Source organism: Crocodylus siamensis, chromosome 8, assembly GCF_052110815.1.
Source record: "Crocodylus siamensis isolate JL-2025a chromosome 8, ASM5211081v1, whole genome shotgun sequence".
NCBI lineage: Eukaryota > Metazoa > Chordata > Crocodylia > Crocodylidae > Crocodylus > Crocodylus siamensis.
The window spans coordinates 38,622,714-38,641,776 of NC_143402.1; the positions used below are offsets into that span (position 1 = coordinate 38,622,714).

General features: G+C 50.6%; 2 protein-coding genes and 1 long non-coding RNA gene across 10 annotated transcripts in view; 1 reads left to right on the forward strand and 2 right to left on the reverse strand.

Moving 5' to 3' along the window:
• Positions 1 to 119: 119 nt before the first annotated feature.
• Positions 120 to 17,343, forward strand: SRPX2 (sushi repeat containing protein X-linked 2). 3 transcript variants are annotated; one of them, XM_090061282.1, is made up of 11 exons: positions 120 to 431; positions 4,701 to 4,897; positions 8,529 to 8,612; positions 9,482 to 9,673; positions 10,725 to 10,901; positions 11,428 to 11,554; positions 11,695 to 11,816; positions 11,996 to 12,175; positions 14,450 to 14,583; positions 14,662 to 14,783; positions 15,606 to 17,343. In XM_090061282.1, exons 1-11 carry the CDS (start codon positions 133 to 135, stop codon positions 15,784 to 15,786), a joined length of 1,815 nt encoding a protein of 604 aa, XP_089917408.1. In that variant the 5' UTR covers positions 120 to 132; the 3' UTR covers positions 15,787 to 17,343. The 3 variants fall into 3 exon arrangements, with proteins under 3 accessions (XP_089917408.1, XP_089917409.1, XP_089917410.1); XM_090061283.1 differs by lacking the exon at positions 120 to 431 and adding an exon at positions 2,532 to 2,670; XM_090061284.1 differs by lacking the exon at positions 120 to 431 and adding an exon at positions 2,567 to 2,666.
• Positions 1,298 to 4,692, reverse strand: LOC149858272 (uncharacterized). The gene is made up of 2 exons (XR_016443986.1): positions 3,468 to 4,692; positions 1,298 to 2,623 (listed from the first exon to the last, which is right to left on the reverse strand). It is a non-coding gene; the product is annotated as an uncharacterized LOC149858272 (long non-coding RNA).
• SYTL4 (synaptotagmin like 4) overlaps positions 17,080 to 19,063 on the reverse strand; it is a 29,162-nt gene continuing 27,178 nt past the window's right edge. For all 6 annotated transcript variants that reach the window (XM_090061279.1, XM_090061276.1, XM_090061278.1 and 3 more), the window contains 2 exons: positions 18,816 to 19,024; positions 17,080 to 18,208 (listed from right to left, as the gene is read on the reverse strand). In XM_090061279.1, coding sequence (XP_089917405.1) covers positions 18,066 to 18,208; positions 18,816 to 19,024 — 352 coding nt within the window. In that variant the 3' untranslated portion in view covers positions 17,080 to 18,065. The remainder of the gene's footprint in view (positions 18,209 to 18,815; positions 19,025 to 19,063) is intronic.

The window sequence follows — 19,063 nt, forward strand, 5'->3', positions numbered from 1 at the left end:
CGAGCGCCTCCGACAGCGCCCGAGGGCCCCGCCCCGCCCCGCGCGCGGCAGCCTCTGGCGCCGGCAGCGCTGCCCGCGGCCCCTGGGCGTCAGGGGAGCTGTTCTCTCCGGCAGCCGTGCTGGTCTGGCTCCATGAAGCGTCTCAGCCCCACGAGCTGCCTCCAAGCAGCGGCTCCTGTATCCAGTGGAGCCCCCGCCTGCCGGCCGCGGGGAGCAGCACACAGCCCGCCCCGCCCACGGGTGGCATTGCCCAGTGGCACCAGAGCCCCGGCAGGAAGTCCCGGCACCCGCTCCTCCGCCCCAGCGTCTGGCCGCAGCCACAATCCCGCCCTAATCCGACGCGGGCATAGCCTCACTTCGGGGCCATCCCGTGTCTGCCTCCGCTGGCCTGGCACTGCCCTCCACTCATCCCGGACCCGCAGGAAGGGGAGGTTAGACACCGCGGTCCTTGTTCTGAAGCTCAGTCTTCACAGTTGGTTTCGAGAGCAGAGTCTGGCCTGTCCCTCTTTCGAGGGCGCTGCTGACTCAGTCTCTCGGCGAGGAGTGCACTTCCACTTGGCCCCTGATGCCCCTGTGCTTCCACCACACTTATTAACTCTTCAAACCATGGGTGACTGGTGCGTCCTGAGACTGGCAGGGCACAGTTTGTGGGTGGCAAGTGACGACCGCTCACAGAAGTCAGCAGCAGTGTGGGGGTGGGGGTTACTGCCCGCAGAAACCAGCAGGGGCCAATTTCAGGGGGGCACATGTACCCCCCATGCCCATGCTACCAGTCTCCTGTGTTTCAAACCTGGTCCTTATCACTTCAGAGGAGCTCCCTGTACATAGCTGCAAGGCTCTCCTTAGCCTCCCTCAAAACTTTGCTGCACTGGGGTGTTCAAATGACAGCGGTTAGGCTGCTCGTGTGCTTGACAGCTGGATCTTACGCTGAGGTACCATCTCCTTGTCCCCTAGTACTCCCCAGCTGTCTGCCTGTGTCTGCTGTTTGCCTCCTATCTTACATTGTGAGGTCTTGAACCAAGAGGACAATCGTTCTGTGTGTGTACAGCACCTGGTGTGATGCGGTTCTGGTCCGTGACTGGGACTCTGAGGTTTTTTGGTAACACAGATCATAGACGTGATTTCTATTACTATAGTGAATACCTTCAATAAAGGGTCCAGACATGCACTGCAGGCTATCCCTCTGCAGAATGGGCCCTGGACCAGACTGACAAGTTGCATGCAGAATGCAGACAGGGTCACTCACACAGCTGTTCCCTTCCAGATTGACACCATCACTGTCCATATCCACTCAACCTTCTCAATTAAAACAGAACTATTTACTGCTAAAAATGTTTACCCTTGGAAACAGCTGGCAGCACTCTGTGGTGATCAGCAGTCTGCCTCCTGGATATACAAAAAAGCACTTCTGTGGCCACAAAATGCTGTTTATAGTCCACTGAAGTTACTTAATCCTGTAGGTGACTTGATTCACTTCTTGACCTCAGCCAGCAGCCTTCCAGCCTCCTCTCTCTCATTGTGTGGATCAGGAGCCTTCATATTCATGACTGTGGCCAGCAGATGTTGATCCTTTCAGAATATCTTTCCTGTGACCTGAATTTATCCAAATGCAACTGAGAAGATGAATTCTGCAGACTCTGCTGGTCTGAGCACAGGACTCGGAGCTGAGAGTTTATCAGTTCTGCTGGGGCTCATTTCGTGGGAAAAATCCCTTACATTCTCTGTAGTCTCTCCATAGGGATCATTAGAATTACTTACCTTGCAAGGGTGTGTGGAAAGTATTTTCAGGAGCTGATCAAAAAATGTTGTGATTTAAATGAGAAGAACAGGATATTATCATAGGCATGTTAGTTAAAAAAAAAAAAAAAAAAAGGAGGAGAGGAGAGGCCAAGGTAGAAAGGATGGGAATGGGAGAATAAGATGGGGACATGCCAGTTTTTAGGTATATAAGTATTGTAATGGCTGGCATTACACAGTCAACCAGTGACTTTTCAGATTGCTGTAATGAAAAAGTACTGTGGCCAGGTTGTCTGGGTATAAACCGGTACCAGAATTTACAAGCTCAAGCCAGAGCCCGATTCTTTAAAGGAAATGGTTTAGAATGGATTATCCACACCCCAGTCAGGCACTCCCTGCCTGGGGAACCTGTGCTCCTTCCACTCTTGCACTGAGGGAATTAGCTCCCATGAAGCTTTCTCCCCCATTGGAGGCTGTGAAATGCTGCTTTACTGCATCCTGGTTTGCAGAACCGTCTCATGCTGAGTCTCAGAATCCACAGACCTCAATATTTCACCTCCTGGAAGGTGGACCCAAGCTCAGCTGCAGTAGATATCAGTGGATGTCCAGGCAACAGGCCAAGGAGAGGCACCCCTTGCCCCCATTAGGTCTTCATTTCGCATTAACTGATACACTGCTTCTCCAGAGGCAGCTCTTTGGCCACTGCTGGGCTGTCTTCCCCACCTTCTCTTTTTTTCCCCTCCCCTTTTCTGAGGGACAGTACAGCTTTAAGAGGACGTCTAGCAGATGCAGACGTGAACATCTGGGCAGTGTTAGTAGAGTCTCAGAGGATGCAGGAGCAAACCACTCGCTTTGGAAAAGCTAAAGCACAAGTTTCCTGAACAAGCTGAGAGGAAAGAGAGAGAGAGGACAGTGAGCGGAGAAAAGAAGTAGGTAAGATCCACTTTTATCAGCTGTTTGACCTCCATCCACAAGGGTTGGAGAAAGCTTTTGACCTAGGCCAGTACCTAAGTGGCACTGCCTAGGAGACCTTCTGTGGAGCCAAAGTTGTAGACATGTCCCTGCATGCTGTGCAGTGAGAGCACTGGCACTTTCCTCCACAGAATCAGGGGGATGGTCTCAGCAACTCTTTCCACCTCTCATTATAGCAGGTAGAGACACTGAACACCAGCCAGTGAGGTGGCAGTGTAGGCACAACCATCCGCTGTACTTTGATGAGGCACTGCAAGGGCTCAGGTATCCTGGTGCTGATGAGCATGGCATAAAAACCTAGGTACAAGCTAGTGGAGCGTTTGGAACAACAGAAATGCAAGGGGAGGGGTGTTTGTAAATACATAGACCGGCATTATAAGGGAGGAGCTGAGGTTTCCATCTTGCTTGCTTTCCCCCTTGAAGTCTGTTTGTGAACCTGTTCAGCAGCACGTAGGTTCATCTGGCCACATTCCTGTGCTCTTTAGAAGTTCCTCATGCAGCCAAGCTCAGGTTATTGTCAAAGATCGTCCTTAGTCCATCCCTGTGTCTCTCTCCATGCACCCACATCTTTTTCTTTCTCTTTCCCCATCCCCAGCACCAATCTTATTTACTTTCTTTCATTGTTTGTCTTCTGTCCCCTTTCTGTCTATACCTATTGCCCCCTTACTGCTTTCTTTATGTAGCATACAGTCTAGTGCATTTGCACTGACCTGAAACTGCAGTAAATCTGTCCCGGTCTGTCTGTAAATGATGTTTACCTTGTTCCTGTCATCTGCCCTTGTTTCACTGATCTGCTTCCTGCTCCCTGGTTCTGCAAAAAAGAGGAAGATGCACAACTTGAATGTGAGAACATCAGCAGCAAACAGACTGGGAGAGTCAGTCATAAAGAAACTTTCCTCATATTGCCCGGAGTAAGGCCTTTCTCCAGAAATCCAAATCTCTCTTACTCTTGACAGGTGTAGTATTAATTAGGGAGTTTAGCTTTCCTCTCCTGGAAAGCTCTTATTCTCTCTTCTGTAACCCTGTTCACACTGGGTCAGTTCCCTGTTCCTTGTCCAGTCCTTGACACTAGCACAAAGTAAATGTTTAACCCCCACCCCCCTCCACTTTGCATGCTGACCTTCAGTCACTGCACTGGTAGAAATGGCTATGTAAAATATAGCGCAAGGGGGAATTGGAGCCTCGTAATTTGATTCTGCCTGGGCACAGCTACATGTTCATTAATGTGCAGTAGTTGTATAAGCAAGTACTAAATAAATTTGCAGTAATGTAATGGTACTGTACAGTAGAGCTGGCGCACACCTTTTTAGTGACACTACTGCACATTAGCCTAATAATACTGTGCAGTAGTGTAGTAGCACTGGTTGTGCTGTGACACGCTACTGCACAGTACTATTAGGCTACTGCACAGTTAGCATCTAATGTAGACACGTGCCATGTGATTAATTTGGGACAGGAATAGACCTAGGTTAGAACCATTTGGCATCATCCTGGGATCTGGTTTCAAATATTGTTCCCTTCAAGTTTCAACACCTGTCATGCTCTGAGTGAGAGAGACACAGTGATGTTGGTACATGCCATTCTGTCATGCACTGCTTAACATTTTGGCTCTTTCTTAAAGACCAAGTTCCAGAAGTGAGGGGACTATGTGAGAATCTCAATTTCTTTTTTTAAAAGAAAGTTTCTAGACCTTATGGTTACAGAGAAAAAATTTAAAATTTGGAAGGCTCAGAGAAACAGAAGGAAAATAAAATGCCCAGTAATTTATTATTTTCCAAAATCTCATGACTTTGAGGGTCTGACTCATGATTTTTGAATGTTTGTAATTGACAAACTTGGGAAAAATCTGGGTCTCATCAGTATGGGCAGGAAAGCAAAGCTGGGGTAGTGAACAAATGTATGTGTATGTGTGTGCGTGCGTGTGCGTGCATGCGTGCATTATTAACAAAGCCATTTCCCTTCTGTTTTAAATCCATTTCCCTTCTTTCTAGACTCCAGTGGTTTGTGGTTTCTGCTGTTTTCTGGGTTCCTGGAGCTGTAGTCTGCCTGCTAGCAATCAGAGAGCTCTGCTGGGCACAAGTTCTCCCTGCCACAGCTCAGCAATCCCCACACGCTGGGATGGTACAAGAAACTGCCCCACTTCTGCTGCTTTTTCTCACAAAGCTGGTATCCTCCACCTGGCATGAAGGTAAGTGTACATCCTATGCAGGAAAGCTGATCGATGCCAACTGGTGCTAACAGGCAAGGAGACTAGGATCTCGCTTAGCAGGCCTCTCCCAGGGTATCAGCATACATGAATAGAGCAGCAGTGAACAGCTGTAGTTCACAGCACAGTACAGGAAAAGGAGCAGATTGAAGAAAGTGGAGAAGGACAGCATGGTTGGGCATCCTAAATTTGCTGGAATCCAGGTCAGTGCAGCACCCCTTTTCCTCCAGGAACCTTGGGAATGGTCATCTGCATCAGAATAAGTCAAGGAGTCTGTGTGATGGAAGCCAAAGGAGCCTTAACAGCTTTTTTTCTTTCTGCTCTTCCCTGTGAGGATGATGCTGAGTAGCTTTGACAAGGGTATTGGGGAAAGCGCCATTTAAAAGGGGCCTGCCCGCCTGACGTGTGTGGTGGGTTTGCTGAGCATCAGAGGCAGCTTGAGATGAGAGAAAGAAAGGAGGAGAGACAGGGGAGGAGAGGAGGCATAAAGAAATCAGATGCCCAGGAGGCCAGGGCCTGACTGACACGATTGCTCAAGGCAGCCTGGGGAGAGCTGAGGTGTCTGCCTTGTTGAGGGTGGAGGAGGGAAGAGAGAGGACACCGGAACCCATTGGGTTAGGATCTCATCCAGAGATGAGTAAATAGCAAACTCCTCATCACAGCTACAATTGTGGGAGCTAAACTTTTCCACTTGTTCTCAGCTTCTGGTGGAACTTTTGGCAGGTTACCGTTTGTCTGGAACAGCTGCACAGTGCATTCAGAGGAAAACCCAAGCCTCTTCCCAGACTGGGCAGAACAACCAACTAAAACTCTGCAGCCTGTTTGCTGTAGAAATCCAGTCCTTTCCAGCAGCATCCTTGTTATCCCAGCTATCAAATAAGACACCCTGGGGCCTGTAAAGGCCCCTACAACACTCTGGAAGGCCCTTCTCCCATTTGCAGTTTCTTCTCCCACTCTTGCTTTTCTCTCAGAGACTTGTGATACTTTAGATCCTCCCAGCTCTGTTACTCTGCCACCTCACTATATCACTAAATAAATACAGGCTGAGAATGAAAGAGCAACTTTCCATGTATGCATCACTGTCTCCTGAAGGGGATGGCTCTGTGACCTCAACATTAGGGTTATAATAAATGATTTCTTTATGCGTCCTCTCCTCCCCTGTCTCTCCTCCTTTCTTTCTCTCAACCAGCCTCCCTGGAACTGCTCATTCAAATCCGAGCAGGGCTGAGTCAGCCCACTCTCCCTGTGAGGCAGATGCATTGATTTCTATGCAGTTGGCTTTTTGAGAGCCTTGAAGCCAAAGTGCTGTTTGCTTTGAGTGGGTGTGAAAGCTCTCACAGCTTTGCAGCAGAGACAGGACTTGCCCCAGCATCCTAACCAATATGGACCCTTCTGCTCATTGTATGCTGGTGTGGTCCCACGTGGAGGTGGCTGGATTTCAGCAGTTTGGTGTAGCATAGGAAAGGCTTTGGGATGAAGGGAATTGTATATTCAGAAGAGCAGGGCAGAAGAGGGGGCATTATACTGTTGCAAGTCATAAAGATTCCCTCAGAGCAGTAGAGGCTTTTTGGAGAGGCTGCTGGTACTTTGTGCTCAAGCAGCAACACTTCTCCTTTTAAACCAAGGTTTTAGAGCAGGGAAGAGTAGAAGGAAAGCCAAGTGCAGCCAGAGCAGAGAGAATGTGGTGGAGATGCAGATTGGTTTTCCACAAGATTTAATCTACTGTCTCCAAGTCCATAATCCTGGAGGGAGCCACAGCCACGCGCTTTCCCTGCTCATTCCAGGCTGAGAGTCCCTCTCACCAGTCTTTCCATTCAGGAGCCTGGATTGACTGACTCATGTCTTGAGAAACATCTGGGATTCTGCTCAGTACAGATATTCAGTTTCAAGACTAATACCAAAATGACGTCTGGGGGACAGACTAAAAATAGGAGTGAAAATAAGTGTGCTCACTCACGGAAACAGGAATAGTGAGGGAAAGAAAAGGGAAGAGGGGGTGAACTTAGCTGCCTGGAAGGAAAGGAAGTCCAACAGAAACACTATCTCACAGACAGGGAATGTCCCCAGTCAGCCTATATCATTCATCTGGGCTCCAGGTGCAGGTACTCACCGGGACTAGGAAAGAATTGTGGTCTCCCTGGGCCTCCTTATGGCTCCTAAGGAGACCCCAAACTTTCCACTAAGGGGGCTCTCTTCCTTTCAGTGTGGGGGAATGTCAAGCCTGAACTCCATTGAAGTGCCACTCTTCCCCGTTCCCTCCCCCACCAGGATGAGAGAGGAATTAGGGCTCAGTTTCCTTTCAGTGCTGGGCATTCCCCCAACAGCCTCACTAGTGGATTCCAGTTCTGCCATGGGGGGAATCAATGCATCCAGCTGTGAGAGGTGCATATTGTCTTGACTCACCATTTCTTTCCTTCGCCCAAAGGCACCATCCCTTTTTAGACTGAGTGCCCCACAGCCCTACCCAGCCTCTTCCTGAGATGAGAGGGCAGTTCATTCTCTTTGCTCATTCAGCCCTGGTCTTCCACAGGGAGGCCAGACTAGAACCAGGCCTAACCTAGGAAGGGCTCCCTGTTCTCCATAAATCGGAATGAACAGACAAGCCCTGTTTGAACAACTATCAGGAGGTATTCAAAAGGAGTGATCAGAAGGAAGGCTTCCTGGAATCTTGTTCATGAAAGAACTGGTTTGTCCTCTCTCCAAGCTCAGCTCTGACACTGATTTCCTGTAATAAATTAATCTGGCAGTGAGGCTGTTTAGTCTGCTGGACAGTGCCAGCCACACAGACATGTCACTGCCAACTCAGGTAGGGGAGGGGAAGAGCCCTCTGCACAGATATGTTCCCTTTTCAGCTCTTTGCTGTGGCTGTGACACTGGAGGACCTGAAACAAGGGCACTGCTGTTTGGAGAGAGTCAGATGCAGGCAAAAAGGAGAATGATGCCTACTGCGTTCTGGGCTAGGCTGTGCAGCTGTTTGCACTTGTGTGGCTGATTGCACTGTAGGTCTGTTCTCATTCTGGACTGTCTTCCACCTGCAGTGTGTTCAAGAGGCCTCATTCCTCCTTGCTTCATACCGCACAGTCACTGGTGTGAAGTGCTACCATCCCAAAACTGCAATATCTTACACCCACCTCGCACCAAGGAAGGTGACTCCAACAAGGCTGTGGAGAGACAGCCTCCCTTCCCACCTTTCAGTTCCGCCTCCACCTCTGTCTCTGCAAAACATTCTTGGGTACCAAGGAGACTACAGGAAGGAGCAGGGATTACATGTTGCCTAGGGGACAAGGATTTTATCTTAAAAGGGCTGGGAATGCTGTAAGTAGAGAGAGGCAGTGTCAGGAGGGGATTCCCACACATCAGGTCCTCTCAGAAGGCCTCATGTTGGGACAGATCACTTAAGGAAGCAGATTTACTCCCAGGGGTTCCTGAGATGGAAAATTTCCCAGAGCCTGACCTCAGGGAGAGCTCCTGTAACCACTTCTGTGCAGACTGAAGTGCCTGTTCAGAGCAGTGACATGACCTGAGGGATAGTCCCAGCCTGGGCAGTAGAAATAAGGTGCCTAGGCAGGGAATGCCACCTTCTCATTCTCTTCTGTCTCTTCTCCCTCCCCAGGCTCTGGCTACCATGCTGCTGAGGCATACAACAATGAAGTGTATGTAGAAGAGACACCCCACACTCCAACCCTGGACTACCGAGGTAACAACTTCTTACTGACCACCCTCATGGCTGTCAGTATCTCCAGCAAAGGTGGTCTCACAGGGCTGGGCACCCAATCATTTAGACTTTGGTATAACCAGCTGTATGCTGCATCATGCTGCTTAAGCCCTTGTCATGAGTCACATACTCCTAGGTAGAACAGCCCCCTTCTGGATAGTTAACACTGGTTCCCCTCCTTCCTGCTCTATCCTTAGGTACTAATGAGTAGAGAAAGGTAGTTGTATGAGTCTGAAATCAGGCAGAAGGCTGGGTAGAGATGCACCTTGTAGACCAACTCAACATTTTGGCCATGTGGGCCAAATGAGACTTGCGGGACCACTCCATGGGCCAGATCAGACCCCACATGCTGGGACTGGGGCCCCAAGCCACCTCCACCCAGCCCTGCATGCTGAGATTGGGCCTCATGCCACCCTGCATGGGAAGACCCATGGGCCTGTGATGACATAGTGCTATGGACTGGATCTGGCCCACAGGCTGGTGGTTGACTGAATCAGAGTTGTATAAAAACTCCCTATAGCATTTGACAAAATGAGCATTGCTCACAAAAGCTTATGCATCTGATTCTGTTAGTCAATAAGATACACCTCTGCCCTGCCTTAGGTACTCACATGAGCCCATTACCCCCAATGTGAACATGTCATTTTCAAAGAATTCATTCTCCCAAGAGCTTTATGAGGCAGATGCCATTTTCCTCATAGCACAGAAGGGAACTAAGGTGCAGCTTGGCTAAGCAGCCTGCAGGGGCCCTCTAGGAAAGCTGTGGTGGAGTGAGGAATTGAATCCATGTTTCCCATGGCCTAAACTGACACAATAACCCCTGCAATACCCTCCCCTCTATGTCTCCTTAGTGCCTCAGTGGTGCTACCCATTAAGCATCCACCATGGAGAGGCAATCTGCTACTCCCCCCGGGGAGGGAATTACCGCAGCAGCCTGGGGACACGCTGTGAACTGTCCTGTGATCGAGGCTTCCGGCTGTTTGGGCAGAGGTCGGTGCAGTGCTTGCCAAGCCGTCACTGGTCTGGGATGGCCTACTGCAGACGTAAGTGCCAAAGACATATGATGTTGTGTGCAAGCATGTGACATTCTGTCTAGTGCCTGAGAACATGCCAGAGTGAGGTGACCACAGTGTATGGGTTACAGAAGAATCAGAAGAGAAGAAAATGAGCTCACTATTACACACTGCACATGGCTCTGGTACTTGTGCTGCTTCCTGTCCCCGAATGCTGCACCTTGGCTCTACTCAGATCCAGTTTCCCCTCACTGCTGGCAGTCCCCACTGGTCTCACCTTGTCAGCAACTGTTTCCCACACCTCTTGCTTGGCTGCTGCCCCTGCAGTACCTATGTTGCCTTCTATTTTAATTGTTATTGGTTTTTACACCACAGAAATCATTTGACAGAGAAGGGACAGGAAGTGGGTAAGGAAGGCCTCCTTTGAAGCTGTATTTGGTTAAAACCATCTCTCTCAATTTTATCACAATGCTGTGATAGCTACTGTTTCTTGTAATGGTTCTGGATTCAAGTGATTAGAGAAAATTCAGTTTTGATTGAGAAGGGAAGTTCCTAACTTCACATTCCTAGTTCCAAGCCAAAGCACATGACCAAGACACCTTCCCAGCTCCCAGCACATCAGACAAATAAAATAACTCCCATATTAGTATTTTAATATCATGATTTATGAGCTAGTCTCATGATTTTTTTTGAGGCCTGACTCATGGCTACACTGTGACAGACAGATGATGGCACATGCTGGGAGACCCACCATTCTGTCCTACACTGTGGAGAGATCTGAGGGGCTCCCTGGCCCCTCGAGCACACATAGAGAATCAGTCTCTTCCCCTAAGTTCTTCTAAGACCCCTTGCTGGAGTGTCTGGTTGCATGCACTATCAGCTCTTTGTCATCATGTCCTTTCTATCTCCTGCTCCCCCTCCTGGAGTTTTTCCATGAGATTTTCTCCTGGAATTCCATCAATTCTGTCATCATGGGGGCATTAAGACCGTCAAGCTGTCTGGCCTAAGCAGTCCTGAATCAGATGCTTCCAGCAGTAATATTTCCAACATCTGCTGAGCAGATCTGCTCTTTTTGTTGCAGAGATCCGGTGCCACGTGCTGCTAGCATTGCACTATGGTTCCTACCAGTGCACAGCAGGGGTACTGGTGGACTCTCGTTGTGACTATGCCTGCCTCCCAGGGTACCAGCTGGAGGGCGACCGCACACGGATGTGTATGGAAGATGGGCGATGGAGTGGCAGTGAGCCAATCTGTGTAGGTAAATCTCATCCTGCCATCCTTACAACCAGCCCAGCTCACCCTAGGCACATGCTCCAGAATTCATCCCGTGCCTGCTCCACAGAGATTCTATTAGCCACATGCTGTATCTCCCATGTGTGCTTCCAGGGTACAACTAAGCCCAGATAATCCCAGATCACTACCCCTGGGAACATGACACTGCTGTGTCAAGGTAATTTCCCCATGGTTTATCCTGATTCACCTCCTCAAAGGCATTGTTGCCGCCATGATTTAGGTAGGTTGTGTGCCCCAGGAGCATACATCTTTGCAATGTGAGATAGGCCCTACCTCCCTGTTGCTGGATATTATTGTCCCTCTGGGCTATTACAGCTCTTAAGCCAGGGGCACTGCTGTCTCGCTGGCCTGTTCTGGCTGGCATCCTGACTCCTGATGCCCCTGTGACTTTTATTGTCTCTTTCGAGCCTCTCTCCCTCAATCCTCACCCTTTCTGTACTATCCACCTGGCCTACACAGGTACCCTGTTTATTTCTGCTTTGCTTGGGCAGACATTGAGCCCCCCAAGATCCGATGTCCTGACTCACGAGAGAGGATAGCAGAGCCAGAGAAGCTGACAGCCACTGTGTACTGGGACCCCCCTCATGTGAAGGACTCTGCTGATGGCATCATCAAACGGTGAGCAGGAGGAGTGGGCACTCCAACCCTTGGCCCACATGCATTTATGATGGCTTTGCAGCCTTGAAATCTCTGCTTTGGAATCAAAACACTGCAGTATCATGCATCCTGAGGCATGCACACTCTCTTTCTTGGTTCAGTGTGACACTGCGGGGCCCAGAACCTGGGTCTGAGTTTCCAGAAGGGGAGCATGTTATTCGTTACACCGCCTACGATCAGGCTTATAACCGAGCCAGCTGCAAATTTGTCGTCAGAGTTCAAGGTAAGCGAGAAGTCACCCCTGCCCTGTGATACCTGGCAGTCTCACTTACTCCCAGGACAGATGGGACCTCTAAAGGGCTCCCAGTTCCCCTCAGCCCTAGGGAGGCTCGCTGGCTCTGCACTCTGAAAGATGTGAGTGTATTTCATGCTTCTCCTTGACCCCAGCTTTCCCTTTCACAGTGAGCCGCTGCCCTGTGCTAAAGCCACCGCAGAATGGCTACCTCAGCTGCACCTCTGCAGGCAATAACTATGGTGCCATGTGCAACTACTTCTGTGATGGGGGCTATGATCGCCAAGGAACCCCCTCACGCATCTGTCAGTCCAGTCACCAGTGGTCAGGATCACAGCCTACTTGTGTGCGTAAGTGTTGCAGAGAATCACAAGGAGGGACACACGCAGGGCGATGCTCTCCTCAGGGAAGACTGGCCTGTGTCTTGTGAGGCAACTGGAACAAGGCTGAAGAACCAGACAGCACCCTTAGTGCCACCTGCCATATGTCACATACCCACGTGCCAGGAGTCAAGGCCCTAATATCAGTTAGCAAGGTTCCTTGCTCAGAGCCTGGGCTGCCTTCTTGCATGGGCTTCACTGCAACAGGAGTTATATTCCTCTCAGAATAGGAGCTCCCTTATATCTACAGTTGAAGACATTTACAGAAGTGAGAGGGGGCAGAGCTAAGACCCTGTCATATGCCAAGAGGTGGAGAAACTTCACTGGGTCCCTCTCAAACATCAGACTGGTGATCACCCACAGCAGGTAGGAGAGGTTTCCAGTTGTCTCCAGTGCACAGGCCAAGCCTGTGCCCACAGTTCTGCCAGGACTCCTGCAGCCATGTCTGAGCCAGCACAGGCCTTTGCATCCCACCAGGGGCAAGCGGGTGGGCGGGCGGGCAGACTGTCTTGTTCAGGTGTTCCAAATTCTTGGTTAGGTGCACAGAAGAGACACCCCAGGTCACTCACCACCTGCAACCTTGTGAAACCACCCCCAAAGGCCCAAATGAGACCTGTCCTGTGGGGAGGGGGTTCAGGTTTTCAGGTGGATGAGACAAGGGGAAAGGATCAGCATAGCACTGTGTTCCCTGGTGGTCACCAGGCCTCTCCTTCTGGCTCTGGCTTGGCCCAACAGCCCCTCACTCCAAGTTCACTCCCAGAGTAGAGATTTGATACTTTATTTCTCTTGCTGTTAATGTCACCCAGGCCAGCAGGGAGAGTGCCCAGAGGTAAAGCTGGGCTCTACAGTCTCATGTTTCATTTCTCAGAGCCATATCAGGGCCCAAGCCAAGCCCTCAGCCACACCCCCTTGACCTCTGAGAAAGCTGGAATCCATTTTATAACGGGCTTCTCTCCAAATAACAAGCCAGAGCTAAACCCAAACCTTCAGTGGAGCCCTGCAAGCCCCTGGGGAAGGCTGCACCTCACATTTGACTGCCCTGTAAACCAATTGCTGCCTGTCTGAGAGCAAATCCCCCTTGTGTCTCCATAGAAACCAGAAGAGTCCTGGGCACAGAATAAAACTAACCCCCAGCCCTCCCTAAACTGGGCTAGACAGAAGGCCCCTGGTCACATCCCTGCATCCACCACTGCTTACAACACTGAGTACTGCTGCTCCTCTCACGTTTCCCAGAGGAAATCAAGGGCAAGTCCAGAGAAGCGGACAGAGATCCAGACCCTTACTGGTTTCACCCACTGGTTCAGACGCTGGCAAGCACCTCCTAGTGGGGGCATGCTTGCAGAGCTAATGCGTTCACCAAATCATAGAGCAGGTGGGCTGGAAGGGACCTCTGTGGGTCATCTAGTCCAGCCCCCTGCTAGAGGCAGGACCATATCTATCCAAACCATCCTATACAATCCAAACCTCAGGAGGCTAGACATATTACCTGGCTGGGGTCATCTGACCCCAGTGCTCTTTCCTGCCAGGTGCAGGGGGTCAGACTTGATGATCTGTTAACCCAAACCACCAACCCTGACACAATACATTATCCATTATCACAGCAGTGGCCAAAAGGAAGCCACAACCACCTAGCCGAATCTAGAGAGTAGGAGGTTGGTCTCTTTCTGTGGCATTCCTGTGTGCCCAGGGCTGTCCTGGTTTCCATGGACAGATGAGGAGGATTTGTTCTTCATCAGGCAGATGGAGCCTGCTACATTATCGATGGAGCTTCCTTATTGATCTGTACAGCTCAGTCACAGTGAGCATCACTGCTGCAGGCTAAATATCTACAGAAAGATGGATCCCAGCACCTATGACCTGCTCTCTTGCTACCTAGTGGCTAGAGACTAAAAGCTATCACATCTACTCAAAGAACCTAGCCTGCCTAGAGACTAAAAGCACCTACAAGCACCAGCCTGCTGCATTTCTGGGTCCCTTCTCCACAGTCTCAATGTAACTTGCCCTAAGGGCTGTGACTCAGGTCTGCCGGGTGACTCCTCCTAGGGTATTTTCTACCCTGTGTTGGAGCTGCTAGCAACATGCTTCCTGCTGGGAGAGTGAACAGAAATCAGTCTGGGGAAGATGCCTCATTCTGCGGGAGGAGACATAAGTGCTGGTTATGCGGTAGGCAAAGCTAGAAAATGCAGGGAGGGATGGTGGGGAGAGGGCTCCATTTGTGCTCAGTTCTAACCTTCCTTGCTTCAGCAATGCAAATCAATGTGGATGTGAACTCAGCAGCAAGCCTCCTTGATCAGTTCTTTGAGAAACGCCGGCTCCTGATTGTCTCTGCTCCTGATCCCTCTGACCGCTTCTACAAGATGCAGATTGCTATGCTGCAGGTGAGGCCCCTTCCCCTGATGTAACCCCCTCCACACCCCCAGCTAGTGCCTTCTGATCTACTCTGCTCTTCTCCTTAGCAAGCCACCTGTGGGCTGGACCTACGTCACATCACCATCATCGAGCTGGTGGGGCAGCCTCCCTCTGAGGTGGGACGCATCCAGGAACAGCAGCTGTCAGCCAGCATCATTGAGCAGCTCAGGTACCAGCAATAGCTGTTGGGGCAGTGGGGGGAACAACTGCAAAGAGATCAGAGGTAGGACTACAGAGCCCAAATCAGCTGGTGGCTGTAGCATGTTGATAGTGGAGGGCTGGTGGAGTACTGGCTGCTTCTAGCGAGAGCTGCTGCTGCTGCTGCTGCTGCTGCCTTTGCTGAGGTGGTGGGGTCATATGCAGGTGGGACTGAAATCCCTGCTGTGATCTCCAGTACTGACAGGGGAAATCACTCCAGAAGACACCAGTACTGTAGGTAACACACACACCCCGACACTCAAAGCACTGGCTATTCAAACCCTGCCATGAGTGTGGGGGAAAGCCATAGTGCCCTGGGGAGCTGGACTGCCAGCACTGCTGCCTTGAGCTGTGCAGGGTTGGAAAGAGAGACAAGCCCTGCTACTGTACCATGCTATAGCATGTGGCTGTGGATGGAACGTACCAAGCTACTCAGAATAACCTATGGTCTCCGCAGCTGTCCTGCACAAACAGGAGACTGGCCTGGGAAGCACTGACCTTGGAATAGCAGCTAGAGAGCAGGGCAGGTAGACTGTAGTCATTTAGACAAGCAAACAGCACAGGGTTGTGTTGCCAACAAGACAGGAGGTGCTAAACTCTCACCTCCTGGAGCCCCTTGCTCAGCAGTATGCACAAGCCTAAGCAGATGGTTAAGATGGTCTGTGAACTGGGGGCAGCTTCACCAGGGTGAGGTGTAAACCCTGCCATAGAGGGGCAGTGGTGATGGATGTCCTGGGTTTCCCCTCCTGAGAGCTGCTGGTTCTCACCTGCTCACTCCCCTTGGCTTCTGCAGGCAGTTCTTGCAGATCACCCGCTCCCGCTTTAACATGGTGCTGGTGGACAAGCAGGGTACGGATCGTGAGCGCTTCATCGAGCCGATTGACACCGACCAGCTCTTCGACTTCATTGACACTTACCTGCTGAGCAGCCAGGAGGCCACCCGGCATGCAGAAAACAGGGACCTGTGCGAGTGAGCTAGTGCTGCAATGGCAGGGGGGGGGAAAGCTTAGCTTTGGCCACTGGGGGAATGATGTCCTGCCCCCTCCTGAAACTCAGATCCCCCACAGCCTCAGAGGACAGGTTCCTTCATTGCTTTCTAGCTCTCCATAGTGAAAGAAGCAGCAGAGTCAAAGGTCAAGAATGTTCATGGTGGAAAGGGACCAGCTGGTTCAAGCTGCTAGCGCACTAGCCTTTCACAAGGAGGCTGAGAAAATATGTTTGGGCACTTTCTCCTCCTTCCCACCCTGCCCATTCAGCTACTCCTTAGGCCCAAGTGATGGAGGAGCAGGGAAACAGTAGGTCAGGCAGGAGGATCTGGGGCTATGCCAAGCCTGATGGTACCTGGCAGGAGTACAGCAGCAGCAAATGCTCTTGATTGGTCTTTTTCCAACCCTCCTTATTTTATTTCTTAAATGCCCAGGTTATGTAAAATACAGCAAATGTGCTATGAGAGTAGGTCAGCACCTGACAACAGGGCTACCCAGAGCAGCACAGGCTGGAGCACTGCTCCCACGAGGTGCCTGTGCAGCACTAGAGAGATTTGGAACAGTTTCCCCTGGGAAGAAGATATCTGTTTGATGTTTGAGAACATTTAGCAGGAACAGCAAGAACTGGATGTCAGATACAAAGATTTTGCTTTGCCTAAACCCAAACACATGCATGATAAGGCTAAAGATCAGAAAGAGAACAGGGCAGGCAGCTGTCCCCAGACAAGGACAGAGGGTAGTTAGTACCTGGGTTTAGCAACAACAGCTTGAACTGGACTGCAGGCTTGAGGGGAAATACTACTTGCTGCTCTCCTCAAGCACCAGATATACTCTCTACTGGGAAGTCCCACTCCATTTAGCCCTGGAGCATCTTGATCATATTGTTCTCTTGTCTAGAGATTGTCCATAGGCCCCAGCAATGTTTAGGATGTAGGAAACTGACCACAAAGCATAGTTTAAGTGTTTTTTTTAACTCTTTTCACCTCCCTTCTCTTTCCAAGATGCAGGTGAGCAACACTTGCTGCTGCCCTGGCAGAGCTATACTGCAACAAACTGCTGTACCTCCCTATTTCTAGAACAGCTGTGTGATAAAGCACACTGGTTCATCACATGCATAGGCCATAGCAAGACCAAGATCAATGATAGGTAGGGGCAGTGAGGAGCCTGCTGGTGCATGAGACATTCCCATCCTAACCCAGCAGCAACAGTTGCATCCTCATCTCCATCTCCTTGCCCTTCAAATCCATGTTCCATTAATTCACCTCCTTGGGGCAGCTTAAGGACTCTCCTGCTGCACAGGCAGCAATGGTAAGAAAGCCTTTATTAAAAACAGATGGCCCTTTGACAAACATGTGGCAGTTACAGAAACGTGCACAGTACATTAGACAGCACAGAAACCATCCTCCTGAACAACTGCTCTGCATGGAGTTTAAACTTCCATTCCAGAATCTGCTCCTCCTCTCCACCTGGCAGTGCCAACACCTCCCTGGGAAATGGGTTTGACAGTTGAATGTTAATTTAAAATGAATAAATTTGTATAACTTAGCTGGCAGGAGCATGCCATGTAGCAGGCAAGTTGCCCTTCTAGCTCTGATCTCCAGCCACAAGCTCAATTCAACAATGCCCCTGCTTGCAAGGGAAAGAGAGCCCTAAAGTTGGTTTCAGAACCACTATCATACAGTACTTCAGCTCCATTCCCTTCTGTCAGTGGCACAAAGACATGAAGATGCAGCTTGGTCAGGTCACACTACTATAAACTGAGGCTTGTGCCTTCCACACACTTTCCCATCATCAGAACTCATTCCCATGCTCTCCACACTCTTGCTTGTTGCACCCATGCAGCCTCCAGCTTGTACAGTCAGACTGTCAGCACCATTCAGAGCTATCCTGAGAGGAGCAGGGAGGGGGAGGGGGAAGTAGGGGGTAATGGAGACTGCAGCAAGGCACATGGGATGGGGAATGGTGAAGAAACTGAAAAACAAGTTAAAAAAAAGGGAGGCCTGCAGCCCCTGGGAAGGGGAGGGTCCAGATGGAAAAATCTTCAACTCAGAGGAAAAGTCCCTTTAAATAAAACAGAGCTGCTGCCAAGAACAATTGCTTTGAATGAGCCTGGATAGAGACAATGAGCTTTAGCACCAGATGAGCAAAAGCAGGGGCTGCTGCTATACCACTGTTCCCTACCCGCTTTGGTACTGCGGTTTGGAGTCTAGTCTGCTCAGCTGGTGCTGCCTTGCTCAAGTTGGTATCTGTTCCAGTGCTGGTGGCAGCTACATCCTTGCCTTAGCCATGGTGGAGCGGAGTTGCAGCGTTCCTTCAGCCCAGGATCCAGGGTACTGGCGCATCTTCTGCCACAGGCTCACCTCTTCCCCTGTGGAGTCCATCCAGTCCACCACCTGGCCATTACTCATGCCTGAGAAGAGGCAGCAGACGCTAGTTTCTGCAGGGGACAGCTCCATTTCCAAGCCCACAGTGTGCCCCCTCAGCTCAATGGAACAGCCTCCTCTGGCCACAAGATGGGGTGCTGCAAATGGCCCGTGACTGCAGCACTGAGAGGAAGCACATTTTCCAAGGGGTTTCCAAACAGCATGGGGGCCCAATATGAAAAGGAAGAGGAAGGGACAGAGCAGGAGGAGACCCATGTAATGGGGCCGGGTTACAGAGGTAGCAAAGCTGATCTGCCAGTAACAGACTGCGTAAGGGGCAGGACGCAGCCACACAGGCAGTGGTGATGTGTAGGGGGTGCAATGGGAGTGCTGGTGCACCCTGTCAGGCCATGCTCCCCATTTAGGCAACAGGCAGGGTGGCAGGTGGAAGTGCCGGTGCCCCCCCTGCAAGCACCATCCAGGGAGTGGGGCTGCCAGCAAAAGCGACTGTGCCACTTCCAGTAATGGCTACAGGACTTCTGTAAGCAGTGTGGTCACTTTTTGGTGAGTGAAATCAGCCCACCCCCACACCAGTCACTTACTCAAGAGACACCGGTCACCCATGCACACAGGGATTGGGACCACAGAACTTACCATTCCCAATTCCAAGTCTGACTCCTCCCAGGAAGTCATTGCTGGCCAATGGCTCACGGTCCCAGACAGTCAACTCCAGACAGATGTGCTGCAAGTCCTCTGGGTTGATGCGATTGTACACAAAGGTGTGGTTGTAGTGAGGGTTCAAGGTCTTCTTTGCTACAGGTGTCTTCCTCTTGGTGCCCTTGTTTCTGTGTGGCAGCAGGTAGCTGTGGGAAGAGGTCCTTACTGTCAGTAATCCCCACAGG